Source organism: Elephas maximus, chromosome 15 (genome assembly GCF_024166365.1).
Source record: "Elephas maximus indicus isolate mEleMax1 chromosome 15, mEleMax1 primary haplotype, whole genome shotgun sequence".
NCBI lineage: Eukaryota > Metazoa > Chordata > Mammalia > Proboscidea > Elephantidae > Elephas > Elephas maximus.
The window spans coordinates 1,203,339-1,224,944 of NC_064833.1; the positions used below are offsets into that span (position 1 = coordinate 1,203,339).

The following is a 21,606-nucleotide window of genomic DNA, read 5'->3' on the forward strand; positions in this document are numbered from 1 at the left end:
GCAGAGCAGCCCCTACACACACTGGCATGGGGTCTATAGGGTCTGTGTGCCTAGCTGCAGCCCACCTGCCCCTCATCCTTACTCGCCTACCCTCTACCTGGCTCCCCGATCCTCCCCAGGGTCTGGCTCTGGTACCTGTCTCCCTGCCCCACACTGGGCTCCCAGCTGGACAGGCAGCATCCCAGGGCACACATTGGAGCACAGCCCCCTCTGATGAAGTCTTTACCACCTTCCCACCCAGTAGCCACTGACGCCCCATGCTGTCTTTTCCTGGCCTTGGTATATGTGGCTGTTGGGGCCTGGAGGGAACATTCCTCCCCAGTGCAGCCAGCTCACCCCACAGATCACTTCCCCAGGGAGGCGTCTCTGGTCCCCCAGGCTCGCTGAGGTCTTCCCCAGAGCCCCTCACGCCCCCACTGCAGCATGATGGCCTGGACACTGGTTTGACCCCATGCCTGTGTTCTCAGCACCGAGCTGGCACTGTTCGGTGTCACCGAGGGGGTGAGGAAGGAACTAGTGTCGCTAAGACCCTGAACACAGAGAAAATTCGATCACCACAGCCAGAGAGGGAAGGAGATGGGATGTGACTCAAGACTGGCAGAAAGGAGGTTCAAGAGATATCTGGGACAGGCAGGGTGACCAGGGAAGGAGCAGGGTGCTGGGGGGACAGGCAGGGTGACCAGGGAAGGAGCAGGGTGCTGGGGGGGTAACCAGGGAAGGAGCAGGGTGCTGGGGGGCAGGGGAGGGTGACCAGGGAAGGAGCAGGATGCTGGGGGGTGGGGATGTGACCAGGGAAGGAGCAGGGTGCTGGGGGGCAGGGGAGGGTGACCAGGGAAGGAGCAGGGTGCCGGGAGGGGGTCAGGAGCCAGGCTGATTGGACTGATGGTTCAGGCAGGGCAGGGACAAAGGAGGCTGAGGAGCCTTCAGGGAGGGTCTGAGAGGGAACTGGGGTTCTGAGAAGGGATCTGAAGTGCTTGTAGGTACTGGGGGTGCTGGGGACCGAAAGGCAGCCGAGCCTTCCCTGCTCAAGGTGGAATTGGGGCCGGGGATGAGCGGGCGTTGGGACTCCGCCAGCGTGGGGAATCCGCCAATGCCGCACTCGGTGCCTTGGGAACCTCCTGTGCTTGTGGGGTCGATGCGTACAGAGTCCCCGTATGCCGGTGGGGGTCTCCTATGCCTGCGGGAGTCTTAACTTGCTGGGTTGCTTGTGGGGTCGGTGTGAGTGGGGGGATTGGTACGCATGTAGGATTCTTTACGGGTGCTGGATCCCCTGTCCCTTCGGGGGCGGATACTTGAGGGGTCACCTGTGCGTGTACAGACGGTTGCATGCGAGGCTCCCTATACGTGTGGGAGTCAGTATATGGAAGGGGACCCCGTGTGAGCGTCGAGTCCCCAGGCCCGGCCCCGCCCGGGCTTTAGAGCCGCCGCCACGGCCTCACCTGCCTCACCTGCCTCCCAAACTCACCGCCCAGATCAGAAGCCCCGCCCCTCGCGTCGGGGCTGGCCCGTTGCCTAGCGACAGAGCCGGAACTTCCGACTCGCCCCCATTTCCGGGGCAAGGGTCAGGGGTCAGGCGTAGGGACGTGAAATTTGTTAGCAGTACGGGCGCCCGCGGGCTCCAAGGCCCTGAAGTCGGGCCTCAGTGGTCTCCGGGGGCGCTGCGGTCAGGGTCACAGCGCGGGCCTCCCCGGTCCCCGGGCGCGGGCTGGGGTCTCGGGGGGCGGGGGGCGGGGCGCGGGGGGACCGGGGGGCGCGGGCGGGGGGTGGGGGGGCTTCGGGGGCGGGGGTCTCCGGGGGCGCGAGGCTCCGGGGGGTGGGGGTCTCCGGGGGCGCGGAGCTCCGGGGGCTGGGGGGGCTCCGGGGGCGCGGGGCTCGGGGGCGGGGGTCTCCGGGGGCGCGAGGCTCCGGGGGTGGGGGTCTCCGGGGGCGCGGAGCTCCGGGGGGTGGGGGGGCTCCGGGGGCGCGGGGCTCGGGGACGGGGGTCTCCGGGGGCGCGGGGCTCCGGGGGGTGGGGGGCTCCGGGGGCGCGGGCGGAGGAATGCGGGCGCGCCGGCGGGTGGGGCGCCCCGCCTCCAGGTGCTGCCCGGGCAGGCAGGCGGCGGGGCGGCGGGCGGGGCGGGGGCGGGCGCGTGAATCAGGCCGGCGGGCGGGCCGCGGCAGGGAGTGGCTGGCGGACCGACCGGACCGCGAGGGCCGCTGGGCGGCGGTCGGCTCCTGCTGTCCCTCTGCCGAGACCCTGCGCACCTGGCCAGGTAGGGACCCCTCCCCCGGCCGGGCGGGGCAGGCGTGCCCGAGGGGGTGCCGGCGGGTGGGGCGGGGTGTGCGGCCCGTCTCCCCCCGGCGCCGCCGCAATTAGCGCCGCGCACCTGGCCGCCCTACCGGCGCACCTGGGCCGCGACCCCAAGCCGGGCGGCGGGAGTCGAGCGTGTGCGCGGAGCGGGCCGCGGGCCCGGGTGGGGGCGGGGGCGGGGGCGGCAGCTCCTCAGGGGCCACAGACCGCGTGTGCGGGGTGGACGTAGCGGCCTCGGGCGATGCCGGCCCCGGAAGCGCCGAGGGGAAGAGTCCGGCCCGAGGAGAGCCTACCCAGGCGGTGCTCTCGCCCTGGCGCACTAGCTCGAGTGTGTGTCTTGGGCGGGGGTGGGGGGGCAGGGCCTGGGCGCTGTGGGACCCTTCCCCGGGAACTTCCCGCCCAAGCCGCGACGTGCTGGGTGGCCTGGGAGAGCAAGTGGCCCGGTTTTTCGGCCCACACCCCTGGACTGGAGTGAGCGGATGGCACCCTGGGCTGGCCAGCCGCTAACTTCCTGGTGTCCGCTAACCCCCTTCGCCCCTGTGTGAGCGCCCCATAAAACTACAGCTCACCCAACTTCCGGTCGGGGAGCCCCAACCACTGGAACCCACCTCCTGGCCTGAAACCTGATGTCTATAAGGCCCCCTCCTCCCGCGAACGTGTCTCACGCCCCGCCCTGCCATACGTGGCGCAGAGTCGCCCCTTTGTGCCTTAGCCCCACACTCTTCCCTCGAGATCCTTGTTCCAGGCACTTAAACGCCCACCTTCTACTCGGTGGGCAGTGAAGGTGGGCAGTGACAAGGTTCTCAAAGGCCGAAGTGAAGGAACCCCTGGGGAGGCATCTGAAGGTTTTGTCTGGCTTCGGGTCAGAGGTCAGCGACAGAGGAGTGGATTCTGCTGAGTCATGGGCCTGGGTGGGATTAAGGCGCCTCCCTACCTCGGGGCAGGTGTTCCGTAGGTAAATGTGTGGGGAGGGGCACTGTAGCGGGTCCCAGACAAAACCAAAAACCAAACGCGTTGCCGGTTGCCGTGGAGTCGATTCCGACTCATAGTGACCCTACAGGACAGAGTAGAACTGCCCCATAGAGTTTCCAAGGAGCGCCTGGTGCATTCCAACTCACGACCTTTGGGTTAGCAGCCATAGCACTTAACCACTATGCCACCAGGGTTTGGCAGCAAACTGCTGTCTGGGGCGTGGTCACTGCCCAGGGGAGTCCGCAGTGGGGGTGCGAACCCCGAGAGGAAATGGCCAAGGAATAGTCCCTGGAAATCTGGTGTTTTTGAGTGGGGCCCTAGGGCAGCCCCCTGTTATCACACCATATTTGGGTGCCCCTCCTCGAAGGTCAAGTCTGGTGGGAGGTTCCCTGCCAACAGCAGTACCCTAGTTCCGGGAGACCGCCCCCATACATGCAGCCTGACCCTTCCAGAGGACATCAAATGGGACAGTATCACTTCTTGTGTGGCTTCTTCCAGATGGTGACATGCAGTTCTCAGAGTCCATAGGGCAGTGCCCCGTTCCCTGTGGTCAGACACGGTGCATGACACTGCTCCAGTCTGATACAGAGCAATGTCTCCTACCTCTGTGTAGTCAAACACTAACCTCAGCAGAGACAGGGTAGCTGGAAACGTATGACCCTGGCACAGCCAAACACCACAGTTGGGTCCACCATGGTCACACATGGTGAGACCTCCTCAAAAACACATTTTGCCCACTGTGGTCAGTTATAGCATGAGGCATGGCCCCCACAGCGCCACTCACCCCATGTAGTCAGCTTCAGTCTGTTCCTGGTACAGCCCTCATGAGGACAGGTACAATGGGGACCTGGATGCAGTCGGATAGCAAAAATGACCCCACAAGGAATGTTGGGACCAAGTCTCTTCTCAGACCAGGCTGTGTCTCCCAGGCGGCAGCAGAGTGCCCCACCACCCATCTCCACATTCAGCTAGCATGTCACCCATGGGGAAGCCAGCCAGGATGGGTCCTCACATTGCCTGTCCTACAAAAGCATTCTGGCTCCCGCATTCACAAGCAATTGTGTCCCTCTGACCCCAGTGCAGCACAGCCACCCAGCCAGCACTCACCCTGTCCCGCCAGACCTGGTTGCTCCTGGGGACAGTGTTGTTCCCCTCTGGGCAGCCTGCAAAGCCATGACCCCAGCCAGGAGCCTCAGTGCAGGAAGGACAAGGGCCCCCTCCCGGGTGTCACGAGGGGGCACAGCGGGGGTGGGGTAGACAGGTATCCAGGAACTTCAGTGACAGGTGCAGACAGGCCCTAGGAGCCCAAGAGTGGCCTCACCTGGCCTCCAAGGGCACTGCCACGTTCCAGGAGAGGCCAGGCCCCAGAGGCCCTGTGGAGATCAGGTGGGGGTGTGAAGTTGGGGGGAGAGGTGAGGGGACAGGCCTGCTAGCCACCACAGAGGCCCTAGCTTTCCAAGTGCAGCAGGAACATGGTGGTGACCCCAAGACTTGGGGAGGTCATCACTGCCACGTGGACAGGCTTGGTGGGGACAGGACTCTAAGGTTGGACAAGGAATAGGCTGCAGCCCAGATCCAGGCAGGTTTGTCAGAGATGGAGAGGGCCATCAGCTGGCCTTGGACATTGATGGAAGGGCTGGAGCTCTGTGAATAGGTGGGGGCGGGGGGACAGGGAGGAGGTGTGACCAGATGGGCTGAGGCTCGGGTGGGAGAGTCCTAGAGCCCCGAGGCAGCTGTAACAAAACACAGTGGTGGGCTTATAAGAACAGAAATTTATCGTCTCACGGCTCTGGAGCCTGGGAGTCTGAATTCAGGGTGTCAGCAGGGTCGTGCTCCCTTCAGGGCTCTAGGGGAAACCCTTCCTTGTCTCTCCTGGCTTCTGGCGGCCCTGGGCATCCCTTGGCTTGCAGCTGCATTGTAACTCAGTTGTCACATGTTCATCTTCTCTCTGTCTCCGTGTCTGTCTTAAAAGACACCACTCAGAAGGGATTAGGACCCCCCCCCCAACCCCGACTCCAGTGTGGCCTCTTGTTACTGGAAAGCATCCTCAAAGACCCAAACAAGGTCACCTTCACAGGTGCAAGGGTTAGGACTTGAACACATCTTTCTGGGGGACACGATTCAATCATGTAGTGGGGCTTCAGGCCGCCTTTCCCAGGATAATGGCAGTCACAAACCTTGTGTCCTTAGCTCACCTGTGTCCAGCCTCATGCCAACCCAGAACTTGTGTTCTGCCGTGGCAGCATAGGCCCAGGGGTAGAGCGGCTTGCCCAGCAGCCCCAGGCAGTTGACAAGATAAACCAGGCAGTGGGGACAGGGGCCCACAAGAATGTGTTCATGTCTTCTAAAATCAGAAGGGAAAAAGTGGACAGGAACAATATCTCCTTAGATTATATTTGTCCTTATACCAGCAGTCAGGAAATAGAACTTTTAACATTTTTGGGTTTTTTTTTTTTTTTTTTTAATGGAAGAAGGAGCTCACAAAGCAAAAACACCACAGGCCACCAAAGTCAAATATAACCCTGTATGGGGGTAGGGGATGGAGTCCTGGGTGCCACACATGGTTTGCCCGCGGTTCACACCTACCCAGCCTGGAAGAAAGGCCTGGCGATCGGCTTCTGTAAAGATTACAGCCAAGAAAATCCTGTGCAACCCAGTTCTACTGTCACACACCAGGTTGCCATGAGCCAGCGTCAGCTCAAAGGCAGCAGTTTTGGGGGGCTGGGGGAGGAGCCAAGCCCTTGCCTGAAAGCTGGGGTTCAAGGCCATCCTTGGGTCCTAGGCCTGGAACAGGGGCCCTCCAGAGGGCTTGATGCTCTTCCCTGATGTCCCCCTTCCCAGCTAGGGACACACTGGGGCCTGGGGTTGCCTGCCCTAAGAGCTGGGCTTGGTTCCCAGCCTGCGCTGAACTCCAAGGTCCCCCTCCCCAATGCGTGTCCATGTGTGAGGGTGGGGAAGGGCTCCAGTGCCCCTCCCCCAGGTAACCTGTCTGTCTGCCCCCTCTCACAGGCCCGTGGCCCCGACATGGCCCGTCGCTCCCAGAGCTCCTCACAGGGGGACAACCCGTTGGCACCCGGGTACCTGCCTCCTCACTACAAAGAGTACTACCGCCTGGCAGTGGACGCACTGGCTGAGGGCGGGCCAGAGGCCTACAACCGCTTCCTGGCATCTGAGGGGGCCCCAGCCTTCTTGTGCCCCGAGGAGTTGGATCACGTGAGCCGCCACCTGCGACCCCCGCAGCATGCTGCCGGCGAGTCCCCCGAGGGCAGCCCGCCCGATATGGATATGGACGGCTCCTCGGGCACCTACTGGCCCGTGAACTCAGACCAGGCCGTGCCTGAGCTCGACTTGGGCTGGCCCCTGACCTTTGGCTTCCAGGGCACAGAGGTCACCACGCTGGTACAGCCACCGCCACCTGAGAGCCCCAGCATCAAGGACGAAGCACGCAGGATGATCCGCTCCGCCCAGCAGGTACGCTGCCATCAGGTGGATCTTGAAGCAGGAGTGTGAGGGTGAAGGCGTGAAGCACAAGTGTGGCCAGCTTGGGATGGGCCAGGCCACTGCAGGCATCCGGCAGGAGCCCTGGCATGAGCCAAGGTGGGGTGTCCAAGCTGAGGGTCCTGGACTGCAGTGGGGAGTCCATGGCAGAGATCCAAGGGCATCACCAGGGGCTAGTGGCCTCTCCCAGCCCAGATTTATTTTTCTGGGGACACTCTCGTCCTGACCAGTGGCCCGTGGCCCAGCCAAAGACTTCTTACTTCCACCAGGCAGTTAGCAATCAGAGTGTGTTTAACCGTGGGACTGGGGTTGCCGCTGCCCAGCCCTCTCCACACCCTGCAGAAGAGGACCCTGGGGCTTAGTCCTCTGTAGAGCAGGGGGATTGCAGGGACTCCCCTGGTCAGGTGCCACCCTCCAGTCCGGGGTTTTCTGCCCAAGGGAGAGCCCCCCCAGTTGAAGGACAGCCCCTCCTTCTCCCCAAGATGCAGGCCCTCTGCCTGTCTGGTGTAGCTCATGGGCCACCTACCCGGCCAGCAGTCCATCACCTCGTCTGTCAGACCCCTCCCATAGAGGCTCTGGCATCCCCACTTCCACCCCATTCCCTGACCCTTCCCCTGGGATGGGCTCGTGGCCTTTGACAGTGTTTGTGGGTGATCCAGTGGGCCCCGTGGGCCGTGGAGGTGAGGCTGGAGAATGGGGTGGGGACTGCAAGGGAGTCTGCCCTCCATCTGTGGCCCTCCTTCTCAGGTAGTGGCCGTGGTGATGGACATGTTCACCGACGTGGACCTGCTGAGCGAGATGCTGGAGGCAGCGGCACGCCGAGTCCCCGTCTACATCCTGCTGGATGAGATGAACGCACAGCACTTCCTTGACATGGCAGACAAGTGCCGTGTCAACCTGCACCACGTGGATGTGAGTTACCCGACGGGGCGGGAGGAGAGACCTCTTGGCAAAAACTGACGCTCTTCCCTCCCCCAGTTCCTGCGTGTGCGCACCGTGGCAGGCCCCACCTACTACTGCCGCACGGGCAAGTCCTTCAAGGGCCATGTGAAGGAGAAGTTCCTGCTGGTGGACTGCGCGGTGGTGATGAGCGGGAACTACAGGTGCGCCCAGCCCCGCCTCCCCCCTCCCACCCAAAGCCAGTCTCAGCCCGGCCCCGCCCCTCCGCCCAGCCCCCATTCAAGCCCCGCCCCTGCTTGGTCTCTGAGCGAGGGTACACCCCCCGGTCTGGCCTCCGCCTCCAGTGCCTCCCACCCCAATGCTCGTGTCTCTTAGCCCCGGGCCACCCCTGACTTGCTCCCCGTCCTCCACCCCCACCCCCAGCTTCATGTGGTCCTTCGAGAAGATCCACCGCAGCCTGGCGCACGTGTTCCAGGGCGAACTGGTGTCCAGCTTCGATGAGGAGTTCCGCATACTATTCGCACAATCGGAGCCCCTGGTGCCCTCTGCCGGGGCGCTGGCCCGCATGGACGCCTATGCCTTGGCTCCATATGCGGGCGCTGGGCCTCTCGTGGGCTGCCCGGGGCCCGGGGCGCCGACCCCTTTCTCTTTCCCCAAGCGGGCTCACCTGCTGTTCCCGCTGCCGCGGGAAGAGGGCCTGGGCTTCCCCTCTTTCCTCGACCCCGATCGACACTTTCTGTCGGCCTTCCGCCGGGAGGAGCCGCTGAGGGGGCCCGGAGCCGTCCTGGAACCACACGCGGGGCTGCGGCCACTGTCGCGGCGGCTGGACGCTGAGGCCGGGCCCGGCGGGGAGCTGGCGGGGCCGCGCGGCTTGTTCCAGGCGCGGCATCTGGAAATGGACGCCTTCAAGCGGCACAGCTACGCTGCTGCAGCCGATGGCTTGGGCGCCGTGGAGAACTTCGCGGCCGCGCGGCAGGTGTCACGGCAGACGTTCCTCACCCACGGCGACGACTTCCGCTTCCAGACTAGCCACTTTCAGCGCGACCAGCTCTACCAGCAGCACTATCAGTGGGACCCGCAGCTTGCGCCGGCACGCCCACAGGGCCTGTTCGAGAAGCTGCGCGCCGGCCGCCCTGGCTTCGGGGATCACGAGGACATCGCACTGGGCGGCGGGCCGCGCTTCCCCGACCTGGGGCCCGACAGCCACCTGCGCCTGGACTACGTGCCGTCCAGCGCATCGCGCGAGGTACGCCACGGCTCTGACCCCCCCTTCGGGCCAGGCCCCCGCGCCATGGAGCCCAGCGGGCTCCTGCGCCCCAACCTGGGTCAACGCTTCCCATGCCAGGCGGCGGCCAGGCTGGGCCCAGAGGCCGCGCCGGAGGCAGAGCCGGAGCGCAGAGGCGGGCCCGAGGGGCGCGCCGGCCTGCGGCACTGGCGCCTGGCCTCCTACCTAAGCGGCAGCCACGGGGAGGACGCGGGCGACGAGGGCCTGCCGGCACCCATGGAGGCCGAGGCCTATGAAGATGACGTGCTAGGCCCCGGGGGTCGGGCAGTCGCTGGGGACCTGCTCCCTTCAGCCTTCCGCAGTCCCGCAGCCTTCCCAGCCAAAGGCCCAGGGCTGGACTCTGGGGGCGGTGACAGCTCAGAGCGGGAGGGCCTGGAGGAATCGGGCCTGGCCAAGCAGGACTGCTTCCGCTCACGCCCGAACCCGCTGATGCAGCGCAGCTCGCGGCTGCGCTCCTCCCTTATCTTCAGTACGTCGCAGGCGGAGGGCGTGGGCGGGGTCGCCACCACCACCACTGAGAAGGTGCAGCTGATGCACAAGGAGCAGACGGTCAACGAGACGGTGGGCCCAGGTGGTGAGGCCGTGCGCTCCACTGCCTCAGCCAAGGTGGCCGAGCTCCTAGAGAAGTACAGGGGCCCGGCCCGTGATGCAGGTGGTGCAGTTAATGTTGCCAGCCACAGTAAGGCGGTCATGTCCCAGGCGTGGAAGGAGGAGGTGGCAGCTCCCAGCGGCGCGGCAGCTGAGCGCCGCAGCCTCGAGAGCTGCCTGCTCGACCTGCGCGATTCCTTCGCGCAGCGGCTGCACCAGGAGGCCGAGCGGCAGCCGGGAGCCGCCACGCTCACGGCCTCGCAGCTGCTAGACACTCTAGGCGGCGGTGGCGCCGACAGGCTGCCCTCCCGCTTCCTCGCACCCCAGGGTCGGGGGACCTCCCCGCAAAGGCGGAACAGCCCCCCCTTGGAGGGGCCCGGAATACACCAGGTACAACATTCGGAGCTGAAGGGAAGCCCCACTTCGGCCCACCCCGAGTGCAAGGGGAGCCCCACACCTGGGCTTCCCACTCGGAGGGGCAGCCCAACACTAGGATTTACTGAGCAGATGGGGAGCCCCGCCTCGACCTACCCAGAGCATAGAGGCAGCCCAGTTCCCCCGGTTCCCGAGCGCAGGGGAAGCCCAGTGCCCCCTGTACCCGAGCGCAGGAGCAGCCCGGTGCCCCCCGTGCCTGAGCGCAGGGGCAGCCTCACCCTTGCCCTGGCCGGGGAGGCCCCAAAGGCCGGGCCCGCAGATGAGCCGACGGGCGGACCCATGGAGGTCCTGCGCAAGGGCTCCCTGCGCCTCAGGCAGCTGCTAAGCCCCAAGGGCGAGCGGCGGCCAGAAGAGGAGGGCAGCTTTGTGCCACAGGAGAATGGGCAGCCCGAGAGCCCCCGGCGGCCGTCGCTGGGCCGGGGCGACAGCACCGAAGCCGCCGCGGAAGAGCGGGGTCCGCGGGCGCGAGTGGCCTCGGCCACGGCCAATGCCTTGTACAGCAGCAACCTGCGGGACGACACCAAGGCCATTCTGGAGCAGATCAGCGCCCACGGCCAGAAGCATCGTGGGGCCCCCGCGCCAGGGCCCATCCCGGCCCACAACAGCCCCGATCTCGGCCGCCCACCAGCTTCCAGCGGCCTGGCCCCTGACATGTCTGACAAGGACAAATGTTCGGCCATCTTCCGCTCGGACAGCTTCGGGGCCCAGGGCCGGCTGAGCCGCACGCTGCCGGCCACCGCGGAGGAGCGCGACCGGCTGCTGCGGCGCATGGAAAGCATGCGCAAGGAGAAGCGCGTGTACAGCCGTTTCGAGGTCTTCTGCAAGAAGGAGGATGCCGGCGGCGCTAGCGCTGGAGAGGGCCTGGCTGAGGAAGACGCCAGGGACAGCAAGGTGGGCAAGTTCATGCCCAAGATCCTGGGCACATTCAAGGGCAAGAAGTGAGGCCCAGGGGCCCAGCCCATGCCAGGCAAATCACTGCCACCCACCACCCAGACTGCCGGCTGGGCTGGGCTGGGAGACGCAGGCCCCAGGCCCCAGGCCCCAGGCCCTCTGCCTGAAGCAGTCTTGGGCTGGCTAAGCACAGCCAGAGCTTGGTTCCACCGGGCTGACAGGGCTCCCTCCTGCCGGGGTCTCGCCCCTCATTGCCCTGGCACTTTCTTCCCCACCTCCCTTCTCAGCACTTCCATCCTGGCCTCAGTCGTCCCCCCACCCCCCACCCTCTGCACTGGCTCCTTTCCATCTCCTTGGGCTTCAGGTCTGCTCTGGACCTTCTTTCTCCCCAGAGCCCCACCTTTTGGGACCTCAGTCCCCCATCCTTACTCTCAGGGTCTCTTCTCTCAGGGCTTCTGTGTTCTCAAGGTTCCCCTTTCCCCATTGCCTCTTCACTGTCTCCTGATGCCTCTTTCTCCTTCTCTCTCTCTCCCTCTCCATCCAGACCTGGCTTCCTTCCTTCCCTGCTTGGACTCTGCCTCCTGGGGCCTCCGGAAGGAAAGGCTGGCTACAGCAGCTTGTGAGGAAGGGGTGGGTCCAGACCCACAGGATGCCCCTCTGGGCAGTGACTAGGAGGGGGTGCCACAGGGACCCCTGAGGGACTGTCCTGCGGATCGGCCTTCTCCTCCAGCTAGGCTTCAGCCAAGGCCTGGAGAGGGGTGGGTGGGCTGGGCTTTGCAGCACAATAAAACCCACTCTGGACAGACGACGTGGCCCAGCCTCCAGGTATCCCTGCACCCATTCACACACCAACAGACACACACTCAGAGGCCCCCCTAGCCAATTTTGCCCCTGAAAGGCTGGTGTGGGGCACTGTCCTCGCACAGGTGTGGGGCCAGAGGGGCCATGGGGCAGGTAAGGGCTGAGGACAGGGTTTGTCTCAGTCCCTGCTCTGGCAGACCCACCGCCACCTTTGATCTTGGTTCCCTTCCTCTCTCACCGAGAACTGTCCAGGTTCCTCCTATGTTTTTAGTTGAAGTGACACATTCCCAAGTATTTATGATCACTCAGTCATACGTTGCAACATGCACGGCCCTTCAACCTGGCGGACTCTCCATGTTTCCCATCTGGACACCCCCATCTCCACTCTCTACCCTCCGCCGGCATCCTTCCGCCCCTTCAGGCCTCCCTCCCCTTCTCCTCTCCCTTCCTCGGCGCCCACTGGCGCCCACCCAGGTCCCCAGGTCACCAAGCCAGCAGGTCCTCCCCTGTGCTGGGCTGCCTGGCAGCCACCCGTCCAACCCTTCTTTACTCCCTTGCCTGGCGAGCAGGGCTGGACTGTGGGCCCCCCTCACCTGCTTCATTCTGGGCAGTGGATTCTTTCCATGGCTGCCTTTGTCCATGCTTGTTACCACAGGACTGTGCCTCGGACTCCTGAAGCTCCACAAACTGACCCGCTGCAGCCCCAGGAGGCAGCTTGGCTAGTCTCACTGACTGGCTCACCTCCCATCCATGGCCCCTGCCTCTCTGTCCTCTCTGGCAGCCAACCCTCTCCCAGCCTGGGCGCTCTGCTCTCTGAACCCCTCTTCAAGGACTCCCTGCTTGTCTGTGACTATGGCGGGCACTATTGCAGGCCAGGCCTCTGCCGTGCCCCCGGGGGACCACCCAGCAACTGTCACTACACTTCACCCCTCCCACCCATGTGGCAGCCAGCCTCCATCACACCCCAGGTCACACGTGGCAGACTTGGAGCTCCCCCAGACAGGGCAGCTGGGAAGTGGCCCAATGGGTCCCGGCCCCAGCCCACGGTGGGTGCAGTGTGGGGCATCTATGAACCACGGTATGCAGCTCTGTGCCCCCCTGAGATCTTGTCTCCCACACTTGGAGTCACAGCAGGCCCTTTGCCTGGTGGTGACCAGAGAAGGGAGCCTTGAGTCTGGCAAGATATCCCCTGGCTGCCCAGCCACCCTGCCCACCAGGGCCTGGAGACCCACCTTGATTCTTCTCCAGGGCCCAGCCCTGAGTCACTGTGCTGGTGTGGGGTGGGCGTAGCTGGGCACTGACAATGACCAGTCTGGGGCTAGACCCCAAGGGAAGGGGGACTGCCCCACCATCACTCCCCCTTACCCTCTCTGGCTCAGTATCATATCACAGACGCACAGCTCTGCCCCCCAGGATCACACTGGGGCAGCAGGGCCCCTGCAGCAGTCCCTGTCTGGGGTCTTGTGCTCAGGGACCAGCAGGGTAGCTGGAGCCAGGGTGGGGGCAAAGGACAGGATGCTGACCCCATGCCTACTCTGCAGGCCACCCCAGTGATGGGAGCCAAAAGGGAAGGCCTCCACTGGGTGAGGGGCTGGCAAAGGGTGCTAACACAAGGGGACAAAGGGCTTCTCCTTGGGCTTGTGTCCTAGACCCAGGATGGAAGGGTTTCAGGACAGGGCAGTGGGGACCCTGGGAAGGTGGTGGGGCCCTCAGATGGGGGAGGCATAGCCACAAAAGGAAGCTCCTCAGGCAGACAGAAGGATGGGCAGTGAGGCTGGGGTCGATCAAGACTTTATTGGAGGAGGTAATTGGGGCTGGGTGGGAGCGTCGTCCACTCCACAAGGAGTCCAGACAAGCTCCCTGGAACTCGAATGTGGCCCGGCAAAGAGGAAGGCTGAGGGGAAAGGCTGGGGTGGCGTATGCAGGGCGGCGGGGCAGGGCGGGGAATACCGGGGACAAGAAGTGTTGGGGACTGAGAGAAGGGCGGGGTGCGCCCGGGGGTGGGGGGGACAGGGAGAGCGTCGGGGGCTGGGGGAGGGGCGGGGAGCACTGGAACTGGGAAAAGGCCGAGAACTGTCGGGGGACCGACCGGGGAGAGGCGCGCGACTGGGAAGCTGGGCTGGAACTGGGAGGGCGGGGCTAAAGGAGGTGGGGCTGCTCACGCGCGGGGTCCCGGGGGCAGGGGCAGGCGGCCCAGCGCCGAGAGGCAGACGGTTCCGTAGTCTTGGGAGTAGCCCCCGAGCGAGGCCCTCGCGGCGCCCTGGGCCCCTTGCAAGGTGGAGAAGGAGAACATCTTCCGGCCCGGCCGGGGCCCGGGCTGGAGCTCCTGGGGAGGCCCGCGAGGGACCTGGAGTGAGCCGGGCTCCCCGGAGGGGGCGGGGCGGATGGGGAAGGGGCGGGGCGGAGTGGAGTGGGAAGGGGCGGGGCGGAGGGAGGAGGGCGGGCCCTGAGGGAGGTGAGCCGGCGGTGGGCGTGGACAGGGCGGGGCCAGGCTCACCCGTGGGGCTCCAGCCGCCTTCACCCCACGGCCCGGGGTGCGCTCCCTCCGTATCAGCGCCTGGTTAGCCACCTCCGCCGCCGCCTGAGAGGTCAGGGAGGGCACAGCCCCCTTGACGCGGAGCTTCATCTGGCGAGGGGCGCGTCACCCGGTCACTGGCAGACAGGGGTGCAACAGGCCCTTGGAAAGGGTCAGCTGGGGGCGGGGAGGGACCCTCCCCACCCCCCCATGACTCACCCACGAGGGTGCAGACGAGGACTCCGCCGCCACCCCGGGGGGCCTTCTCCCCCTCCCGAAGGCTCCTGGGAGCGGAGGCTGGAGCAAGAGGGCCAAGGTCTGTCTGGGAATGTTCTTGGCTCCGCCGGGGGTTTCTGTGGGGTCGCAAGATCAGCCCAGGGTTAGGGGCTCCGCGCCGCGGACGTTGGTGGGCCCGCAGGCGGGGCTGCGGCCATGCTCAGTGCGGGGGTGCTCCTAGGTCACACACCGTGCGCAGGGTCGTGAGCGCTGCTGCTCCGCGGCCTGGCTCCGGAGCTCTGCGCAGGCACCCCCGAGGGGAGCTGCGGGACAGGTCCGGGCTCTAGCCGGTGCTCCCGGGGCCCGGAGGCCCTCGGCCTTCCCCCCGGCGGCGCGCTCCCCAGGCCCGCCTGTCTCTGGACGTGCCTGTCGCCCCTCCGCTCCAGGACCATCTGCGGGAGGAGGGGCGCTCAGAGGTGCAGGGCGTGGGCGTACTGGGGGGGTCCCTGAGGTCGGGGGAGGGCCGAGGGCGCCCGCGGACAGGGAATGGCGGGGTGGCGGGCCGGGCACCTGATAGAGCCGGCTGCGATACTCGGGGGCCGAGAGCTGCTCTCCCTCACGCACCGGAAGCCGCACATGCGCCTCCAGTGTCCACTCGCGGGCCGGGCAGTGGAAACTGCGGAAAAGCGGGCGGCCGGGGCTCGGTCAGGTCAGCCCCTCGGGTGCGCCTGTCAACCCTTGGGACCCGCTTCACTTTGGGGCCTGGTCCCTTGGCCGCGGCCCTATTCCAGGGGCTTGTCCTGTGGGGCCACGCCCCTTGCCCGCCCGCACCTCTGCACGTAGGGGTGCTGCAGGGCTTGGGCCGCGCTGAGCCGCTTGTCAGGCGCAAACACCAAGAGCCGCCTGAGCAGGTCCAGGGCCTCCGGGGGGGTGTCCGGCGGCAGAAGGGCGTCCAGCGTCTGCCGTGGCCTGCGGGCAGCCCAGACCGTCACCCCCTCTCCAGGGCATCGACCCGCGAACCCCATCCCAGATCCACGTCAGGGGCCGGGGGCTCGGTTTGCTTTCTCGTCTCTGTGGATCCCTGCCTTCGTGCCTCCTCCCCGACCCCACACCCACCCTCACAGCCCCTCGGGAGAGGTCAGGCCTCACGCCTCCACACAGCCCCGCGTGCCGCCCTGCCCCAGGACAGAGCGCCCCCACTCACCGGGCCCCCAGGCGGTGCAGAACAGAAGCGCTGTAGCCTGAGCCGAGAGCCTGGAAGTCTGGGGGTGGAGAAGGCAGAAGATGGTGTGACCAGTGGGAAAATCAGAAGGGGCGAGATGCATACATGTGCATTCCACGTGTGCAACATGCAGCCCACCTGCACACACTCCCCCATACAGGCACCCTCACACTTCAGGGAAAAAGCCCTGTAGCTACCATTCAGCACAGCAGAGGGGAAGCCCCTCCTGCGCGGGTCCCCCCACAAAAGGAACGACTCCCACCTCCTCTCTCAGCTCCTATCCAAGGCCCTCTTTGGCAAGGCACACGGGTCCCAGCTTCCCCAGGCACTGTCTGCCCCCCAGCCAGGCACTGTCTTCCCGCAGCTGGGTCCTGGGCCCTGCTGCGTGTCTGGACACACGCTCACCGTCCTCTGAAGGCAGCGGCACACTCTCCAGGATCAGCTCCAGCTGGTGGAGGGTGGAGGAGCCAGGGAACAGGGGCCTCCCACGAAGCATCTCCCCCAGGATGCAGCCCAGACTCCACATATCTACCCCAGGGGTGTACCTGGGAAAGTTGTGGTACCATGGGGACAGCCAGCCTGGGGGGGGGGGGCCAAGGCAGAAAGGTGGATCTGGGGGCCAGGCTGGGAGGAGGCCATGCCCTGGGGGATCCGCAGGCGGAAGGGGGGTGGGGGTGTCTCGGTGTTACCGGCATGAGGACAGCAGCACCTCTGGGGCCCGGTACCAGCGTGTGGCCACATACTCCGTCAGGGCCTGGCCAGGCCCCTCAGGGAGCTGACTCAGGGAGCGAGCAAGGCCAAAGTCACAGAGCTTCACCAAGCAGTTGGCGTCCAGGAGAACATTGGATGGCTGGGGGAGGAGGGGGGCTGTGGGCTGGTAGCAGTGCACACAGCGTGGGTGCTGGGGGAGGATGAAGCAGCAGTGCTAGCGTGCTGGGGGGCTGCACCTTCTGGTCCCGGTGGATGACATTCCCTGAGTGGATGAACTTGGTGGCCCGCAGGAGCTGGTAGAAGATGTAACGCTTGTGGATGTCCTTCAGCAGCTTGCCCTTCCGGATGACTGCGTTCAGGTCAGTGTCTGGGGGGAGGGGTGGGGTGATGCGGCCGGGAGAGGAGTGCAGGTCAGTCTGGGGGGGGGTGGAGGAGAAAGGGACTGGGTAGGGGTGCAGGTCAGTGTCTGCGGGGGTGAGGCGGCCGGGAGAGGAGTGCAGGTCAGTCTGGGGGGGCAGAGGAGAGGGGACCAGGATGGGGATCCACCAGGGCATGGTCTGGGGGGGGGGATGAAGGGACACAGCGAGGACATGAAGGTCTGCCCCACTTTCAACCCGCCTGTGGGCCCTTCGCCAGCCCCCTGCCTGCAGTCCCTGGGCCCTGCTGGCCTCCCCCAGAGCCACCATTACAGATGTCTCCTGGCGCTTATACTGCCAGCAGCCCTGTTCAGGTCTTTGTAGGTACAGAATAAACTTTTGTGAAATTACTGTAAATTTTCATCTCACGTTGCCCTTGGTTTAGAGGAGCAAGTGGAAATGGGAAAACGCAGCTGCTGACAGTGGGAAAGAGCCTTGTCTCCTGAGCAGACGGTCAAGGTGGTCTAATTGGCCCTGGAAGCAGACACACTCTGGCCATTTGTTCTTGGGCACAAGGACACTGCCCCCAGGCCAGGGGGCTGGCCACTGCAGGGACCCAGGTGACAGAGGGTCACAGAGGCAGCATGCCTCCAGATGGGTTCCCGTGGGCACCTGGGGAGGGGTCCAGGACCAGGGCAGGGGTACGCTGGGGGCTGAGCCCCACACATGCACATCAGCTTACCCATAGACTCAAACACCAGGTAGATGTCCCTGTCGTTCTCTGCAGGGATCACATCGAGGAGGCGGATGATGTTGGGATGGTCCCCAATCTCCTGCGGAGGGAGTTGTGGGCTGCTGGAAGGTGGGGGCTGCACTCTGGGCGCTGAAGGGCCCAGGCTCCCCCTCGTCTGAAAAAGCTGCACCCAGAAAGGGATGCGGACAGAACAGCCTCAGCCACGCACCTGGAGGAGCACGATCTCCCGGAACGTTCTCTGGAATGAGAGAAAAATGGGTGTGGAGCAGAGCAGGCGGGAAAGAGTTCTCAAGGCTGCGGAGCGCTGGTCCCCAGACACCAGCTGGTCAGAGGGAGAGCGCTTGTGTTGGTCAGGGGTCCAGAGCCGTGGGAGGTGAGGTGGGTGGGGGAGGCCCATTCTGAGAAGTCCCAAGAACCGCTGCTGGATGGCGCTGTGGTGGGGGCCTCGCATCTACCCTGGAGCTTCCAGGCAGAAGAGGGTCACACTCTGCTCTCATCCCCCTCTCTTCCTCATCACTCACCGGCCCTCACCCCCTTCCCCATCACTCACCTGCCCTCACCCCTTCCCCATCACTCACCTGCCCTCACCCCCTTCCCCATCACTCACCTGTCTCACCCCTTCCCCATCACTCACCTGCCCTCACCCCCCTCTCTTCCCCATCACTCACCTGCCCTCACTCCCTTTCCCCATCACTCACCTGCCCCCCCCCCACTTTCCCCCATCACTTACCTGGGCATCAGTCTTGTCTCTAAAGGCATCAAAGATTTTCTTGATGGCCACAACCTCTCCAGTTCTCCGATCTACTGCCTTCCATACGATGCCATAGGCCTAGGGAGGAGCAGTCAGCCTGCTGGGCACAGGGCCAGAGGCCAGCCATCCCCTACCCACCGAGATAGCCCCCAGCAGACTGGAGAATCTGTCCTTCCTCTCTCTGGAGTCCTGGGAGGGGCGGAGGTGTGGGGAGGGGCTGTAGTGAGGGGCGAGGACCCCACCGCACAACTGCCGGCTGCCTGGGACTCCAGCATCCTGCTGAGGAGAGTGATGGGATCAAGGGAGATGAGGAGGTGAAACATGGAGACTTTCCTGTTAAGGCTGTGGGAGGGGTCTGGGAGGAAATGAGGTCGAAGATGGAAGGTCCTCGCAGGAGGGTGAAGTTGGCCCTGGCCTGGGGGACAGCCACTCCCTTCTCTCACAGCCCCATCCAGCCCTCCAGCCAATCATGGAGGCTGCCTTGAGAGTTCATCCAGGAGCCAACTACTTCCTACCACTCCTGCCCGCCTCCCATAGTCTATCCTCAGCAGAGCGGAAGGACAAGCCTTCTAAAGTCCCCGTGTCGCGCATCACTCGGACTAAAAGCTGCAGTCGCCCACAATGGGACACGTCATCACTCCCCGGGTCACTCCGCTGAACCCTGTTTCCCCATCAGCGAAGCAGGTGCTGGCCTCGGGGCCTTTGCACATACAGTTCCTGCGTCGAGAACGCTCTTCCTGCATCTTCCCCACCCCCTTCTCCCCGCCCCACCGCCAGACACATGATCTCTGTGCTTCCAGGGCCCAGGAGCCCCGCCGGCCGATACTGGGATTGATTCACTCCCCCTTTATCGACTGAAGTGGGTGAGCCTGGCCTCCCCGGGGTGTCCTGTGGGCGAAGGAAGAGGCGGCCCAGGAAGACGGGACGGTGTTGCGGGGAGGGACCGGGGTTTCTTGGGCCTGAGGCCTCTGGGGGCCCCGACTGCCGCCTGGAGCCAGGCCCCTGACAGGTCCCCTGCAAGCAGGCACTGTTAGAGTCTGTTACCCAGTAAGGAAACCAAGGCACAGAGAGGTTGGGTGGTTTTCCCAGACCGTGGAGGAGGCAGGACGTGGGCCCCGGAGTCGCTCACAACCTGCACTGGCCTCTCCCGCAGGCCTGTGCCCCCGCCCCTACGCCCGGGGTCTGCGGAGCTCACCCCCTTCCCCAGACGCCGCTTGAGTAGGTATCTCTGCGCGACGTGCTGGTCCACCTCCGCCGCGCACATGCCGGCTGCCCGCCCGCGCCGGGCCGCGCTCGGTTTCAGCCTGCAGACACCACCGGAGCTGTTATCCGGTTGCCTTGGGAACCGACGGCCGCGCGGGGCCTCTCCTAGCGCCTGCGCTGCGGGGGTGGAGACGGGCCGGCGACCCAAGCTCCGCCCAGCCCGGGCCCGCCCCGGTGCGGCATCTAGGATCCATGGCGCGGCGGCAGCGGGACTGGGCGGCTCGGACCCTCGCTGCCCAGGCGCACGCCCCGAGCGAGTGTCCTGTGTCTCCCCACCTCCGGCGCGCGCGCGGAGCCGTCTGCAGCCGCCTGAGTTTGCACGTGCTCTCCCCGCGGCCTGCAAGCTCTGTCCGCCCTCCGCGTGGCTGTTGGGCTCCGCCAAGACAGTCTGGATGTTTAGGGCGCCCCTTGCAGACAACGCCCTCCATTCCGGAGTTGTTTGGGGGCCTGGAGTGGGCAGGTTCCAAGCCCGCGAGGCAACCGAGACCTCCCAGGGGTCCGTCCAGAATTGCAGAGTGTGAGGGCAGAGGTTCCGGGGCCGGGACTTGAGCGAAAGTGTCCAGGACAGGGAAGCGGAGGAGGCGAGTTTGCAAGACTGGCTTAGGGGGCTCTTCTGTGCTCCGGTGGTTAAAGGCCAGACCGGGATCAGAGCCTCGGAGGAAAACCAGGGCCAGGGGGCTGGGGCGGCGGGGTGCCCAGGGAAGAAAAGGGGAGCTGAAGCCTTTGAAGATTGGAGAGCATCGGAGGGGACAGCTAGGGCAAAGGCCCACAGGTGCACTAGGACCACAGGGAGTCCCGCGTGGCTGGAGCGCTAGGACGCAGACCGGGAGATGGGAGGGGGGAGCGTGAACCGCTGGTCCTCTGGATTGAACGGGGACTGGTCCCAGCGCTGTGAATACACTGGGCGGGGGGCTGGAGGGACACACCAAAGGAACAAGGGTGGAAGCAGGGAGACCAGGGGAGCAAGAGAGGAGCGTGGCTCCAGCCAGGGTATGTGGAGGGACGAGGGTGGATTCTGGCTGCAGGAGAGCCCCTAAGATTTACCGTGGGGGGGCGGTGGGTGTGAGAAAGAGGAATCACATGACCCGCAGGTGCATGGTCAGGGGGTCCAGAAGGGCGGGGGCTGAGATGGGGAAAGCTGTGGGTACAGGGCAGGCTGAAGCCTGTGAGGGCCCTAGGCATCGATAACCCGTGGTGCCCCCTTACCCCGCACATGCTAAGGGGATATGTGAGCTACATACATACGTGTGTGTGCGTGTGCGCCTAAGCTATCCGTCAGGTAGCGTCTTTTCCAATGCTAATCATGGCACTTGAACGCAAAAGTGGTGTATGCAATTTTAACTGGATGGGATGAACTGGATTATAAAATTTTAGTGGATACAGGGTACTAAGATACCACATTTTCTAAAAAAAAAAAAAGAATATTCTACAACAAAGAAAATGAGTCAGTGAACTTAGTTGTTTCAACAATCAGTGTAAAATTCTGTTGATTTCCTACAATGAAAAATTGACTTTCACAAATTTTGCTTTAAATGGCTCATACTTGAGTTTTGATACTTGTTTTGTAATAAATGTTATAATTATAAACAAAAGATGTCGTTAAAGAAAATTTAACGATCAGAAAACAAGTATTACAACAAATTACTATATTTTATTTTTAGATAGATATTTCATCTCTAACGTGTTATAATTAAAAACATTGCTATTCTTTGCTCTTACAAACTCTTCAATGATTTCATCACAGTTAAGCTGCCGAACAATATCTACTTCCATATGTAATAAGGATAATGAATCAAATCTTTCTTGTACACCGAGGGTTTTTGAGTCGCGTTGGAGACAAAAATGAGCATTCTGTTGTGGTCTGTGCTCACTAAAGTGTAAAACAATTTCATTCAATGTTGGAAAATACACATTGTATTTTATCTTCTGTTATGGAAACTGACATGCCTACAGGAGTAAAATTTGTCTTTCTTGAATCTGTAAACTTAACTCTCAAGAAAGAATGAAACTGTCACACTTCTTGGTAAAAGTTTGTTGTTAGGTGCCATCAAGTTCGTTCCGACTCATAGCGACCCCATGTTCCACAGAATGAAACACTGCCCGGTCCTTTGCCATGCTCACGATTGTTGCAGTGTGTCAATCCATCTCTTTGAGGGTC

General features: G+C 63.8%; 2 protein-coding genes and 1 long non-coding RNA gene across 9 annotated transcripts; 2 read left to right on the forward strand and 1 right to left on the reverse strand.

Moving 5' to 3' along the window:
* Positions 1–1,572: 1,572 nt before the first annotated feature.
* Positions 1,573–11,612, forward strand: FAM83H (family with sequence similarity 83 member H). Of its 5 annotated transcripts, none has more exons than XM_049854181.1 (6): positions 1,573–1,663; positions 6,272–6,733; positions 7,508–7,672; positions 7,739–7,863; positions 8,084–10,859; positions 11,404–11,612. In XM_049854181.1, exons 2-6 carry the CDS (start codon positions 6,287–6,289, stop codon positions 11,554–11,556), a joined length of 3,666 nt encoding a protein of 1,221 aa, XP_049710138.1. In that variant the 5' UTR covers positions 1,573–1,663; positions 6,272–6,286; the 3' UTR covers positions 11,557–11,612. The 5 variants fall into 5 exon arrangements, with proteins under 5 accessions (XP_049710138.1, XP_049710137.1, XP_049710141.1 ...); XM_049854180.1 differs by lacking the exon at positions 1,573–1,663 and adding an exon at positions 2,131–2,252; XM_049854182.1 differs by lacking the exon at positions 1,573–1,663 and adding an exon at positions 2,484–3,159.
* Positions 11,613–13,701: 2,089 nt separating this feature from the next.
* MAPK15 (mitogen-activated protein kinase 15) lies at positions 13,702–19,538 on the reverse strand. 3 transcript variants are annotated; one of them, XM_049854426.1, is made up of 14 exons: positions 19,381–19,538; positions 18,165–18,263; positions 17,643–17,672; positions 17,423–17,513; positions 16,561–16,691; positions 16,303–16,463; positions 16,019–16,158; positions 15,596–15,653; positions 15,223–15,360; positions 14,962–15,067; positions 14,642–14,843; positions 14,395–14,528; positions 14,158–14,286; positions 13,702–13,986 (listed from the first exon to the last, which is right to left on the reverse strand). In XM_049854426.1, exons 1-14 carry the CDS (start codon positions 19,447–19,449, stop codon positions 13,819–13,821), a joined length of 1,656 nt encoding a protein of 551 aa, XP_049710383.1. In that variant the 5' UTR covers positions 19,450–19,538; the 3' UTR covers positions 13,702–13,818. The 3 variants fall into 3 exon arrangements, with proteins under 3 accessions (XP_049710383.1, XP_049710382.1, XP_049710384.1); XM_049854425.1 differs by lacking the exon at positions 19,381–19,538 and having other exon boundaries at positions 17,643–17,896; positions 18,165–18,904; XM_049854427.1 differs by lacking the exons at positions 13,702–13,986; positions 19,381–19,538 and having other exon boundaries at positions 14,197–14,312; positions 17,643–17,896; positions 18,165–18,904.
* Positions 14,164–17,799, forward strand: LOC126058961 (uncharacterized). The gene is made up of 3 exons (XR_007513331.1): positions 14,164–14,491; positions 16,615–16,683; positions 17,468–17,799. It is a non-coding gene; the product is annotated as an uncharacterized LOC126058961 (long non-coding RNA).
* Positions 19,539–21,606: the final 2,068 nt, after the last annotated feature.

Excerpts from the sequence above, each read along its gene's own strand:
- FAM83H (XM_049854181.1), top strand. The coding sequence starts at position 6,287 with ATGGCCCGTCGCTCCCAGAGCTCCTCACAGGGGGACAACCCGTTGGCA. Across the intron at positions 7,864-8,083 it reads GTGATGAGCGGGAACTACAG|CTTCATGTGGTCCTTCGAGA; the intron begins GTGCGCCCAGCC and ends CCCCACCCCCAG. Across the intron at positions 10,860-11,403 it reads AAGACGCCAGGGACAGCAAG|ACCTGGCTTCCTTCCTTCCC; the intron begins GTGGGCAAGTTC and ends CTCTCCATCCAG.
- MAPK15 (XM_049854425.1), bottom strand. The coding sequence starts at position 17,885 with ATGCGAGGCCCCCACCACAGCGCCATCCAGCAGCGGTTCTTGGGACTT. Across the intron at positions 15,654-16,018 it reads GCCGCTGCCTTCAGAGGACG|ACTTCCAGGCTCTCGGCTCA; the intron begins GTGAGCGTGTGT and ends CTCCACCCCCAG. Across the intron at positions 14,844-14,961 it reads ATCGCAGCCGGCTCTATCAG|ATGGTCCTGGAGCGGAGGGG; the intron begins GTGCCCGGCCCG and ends CTCCTCCCGCAG.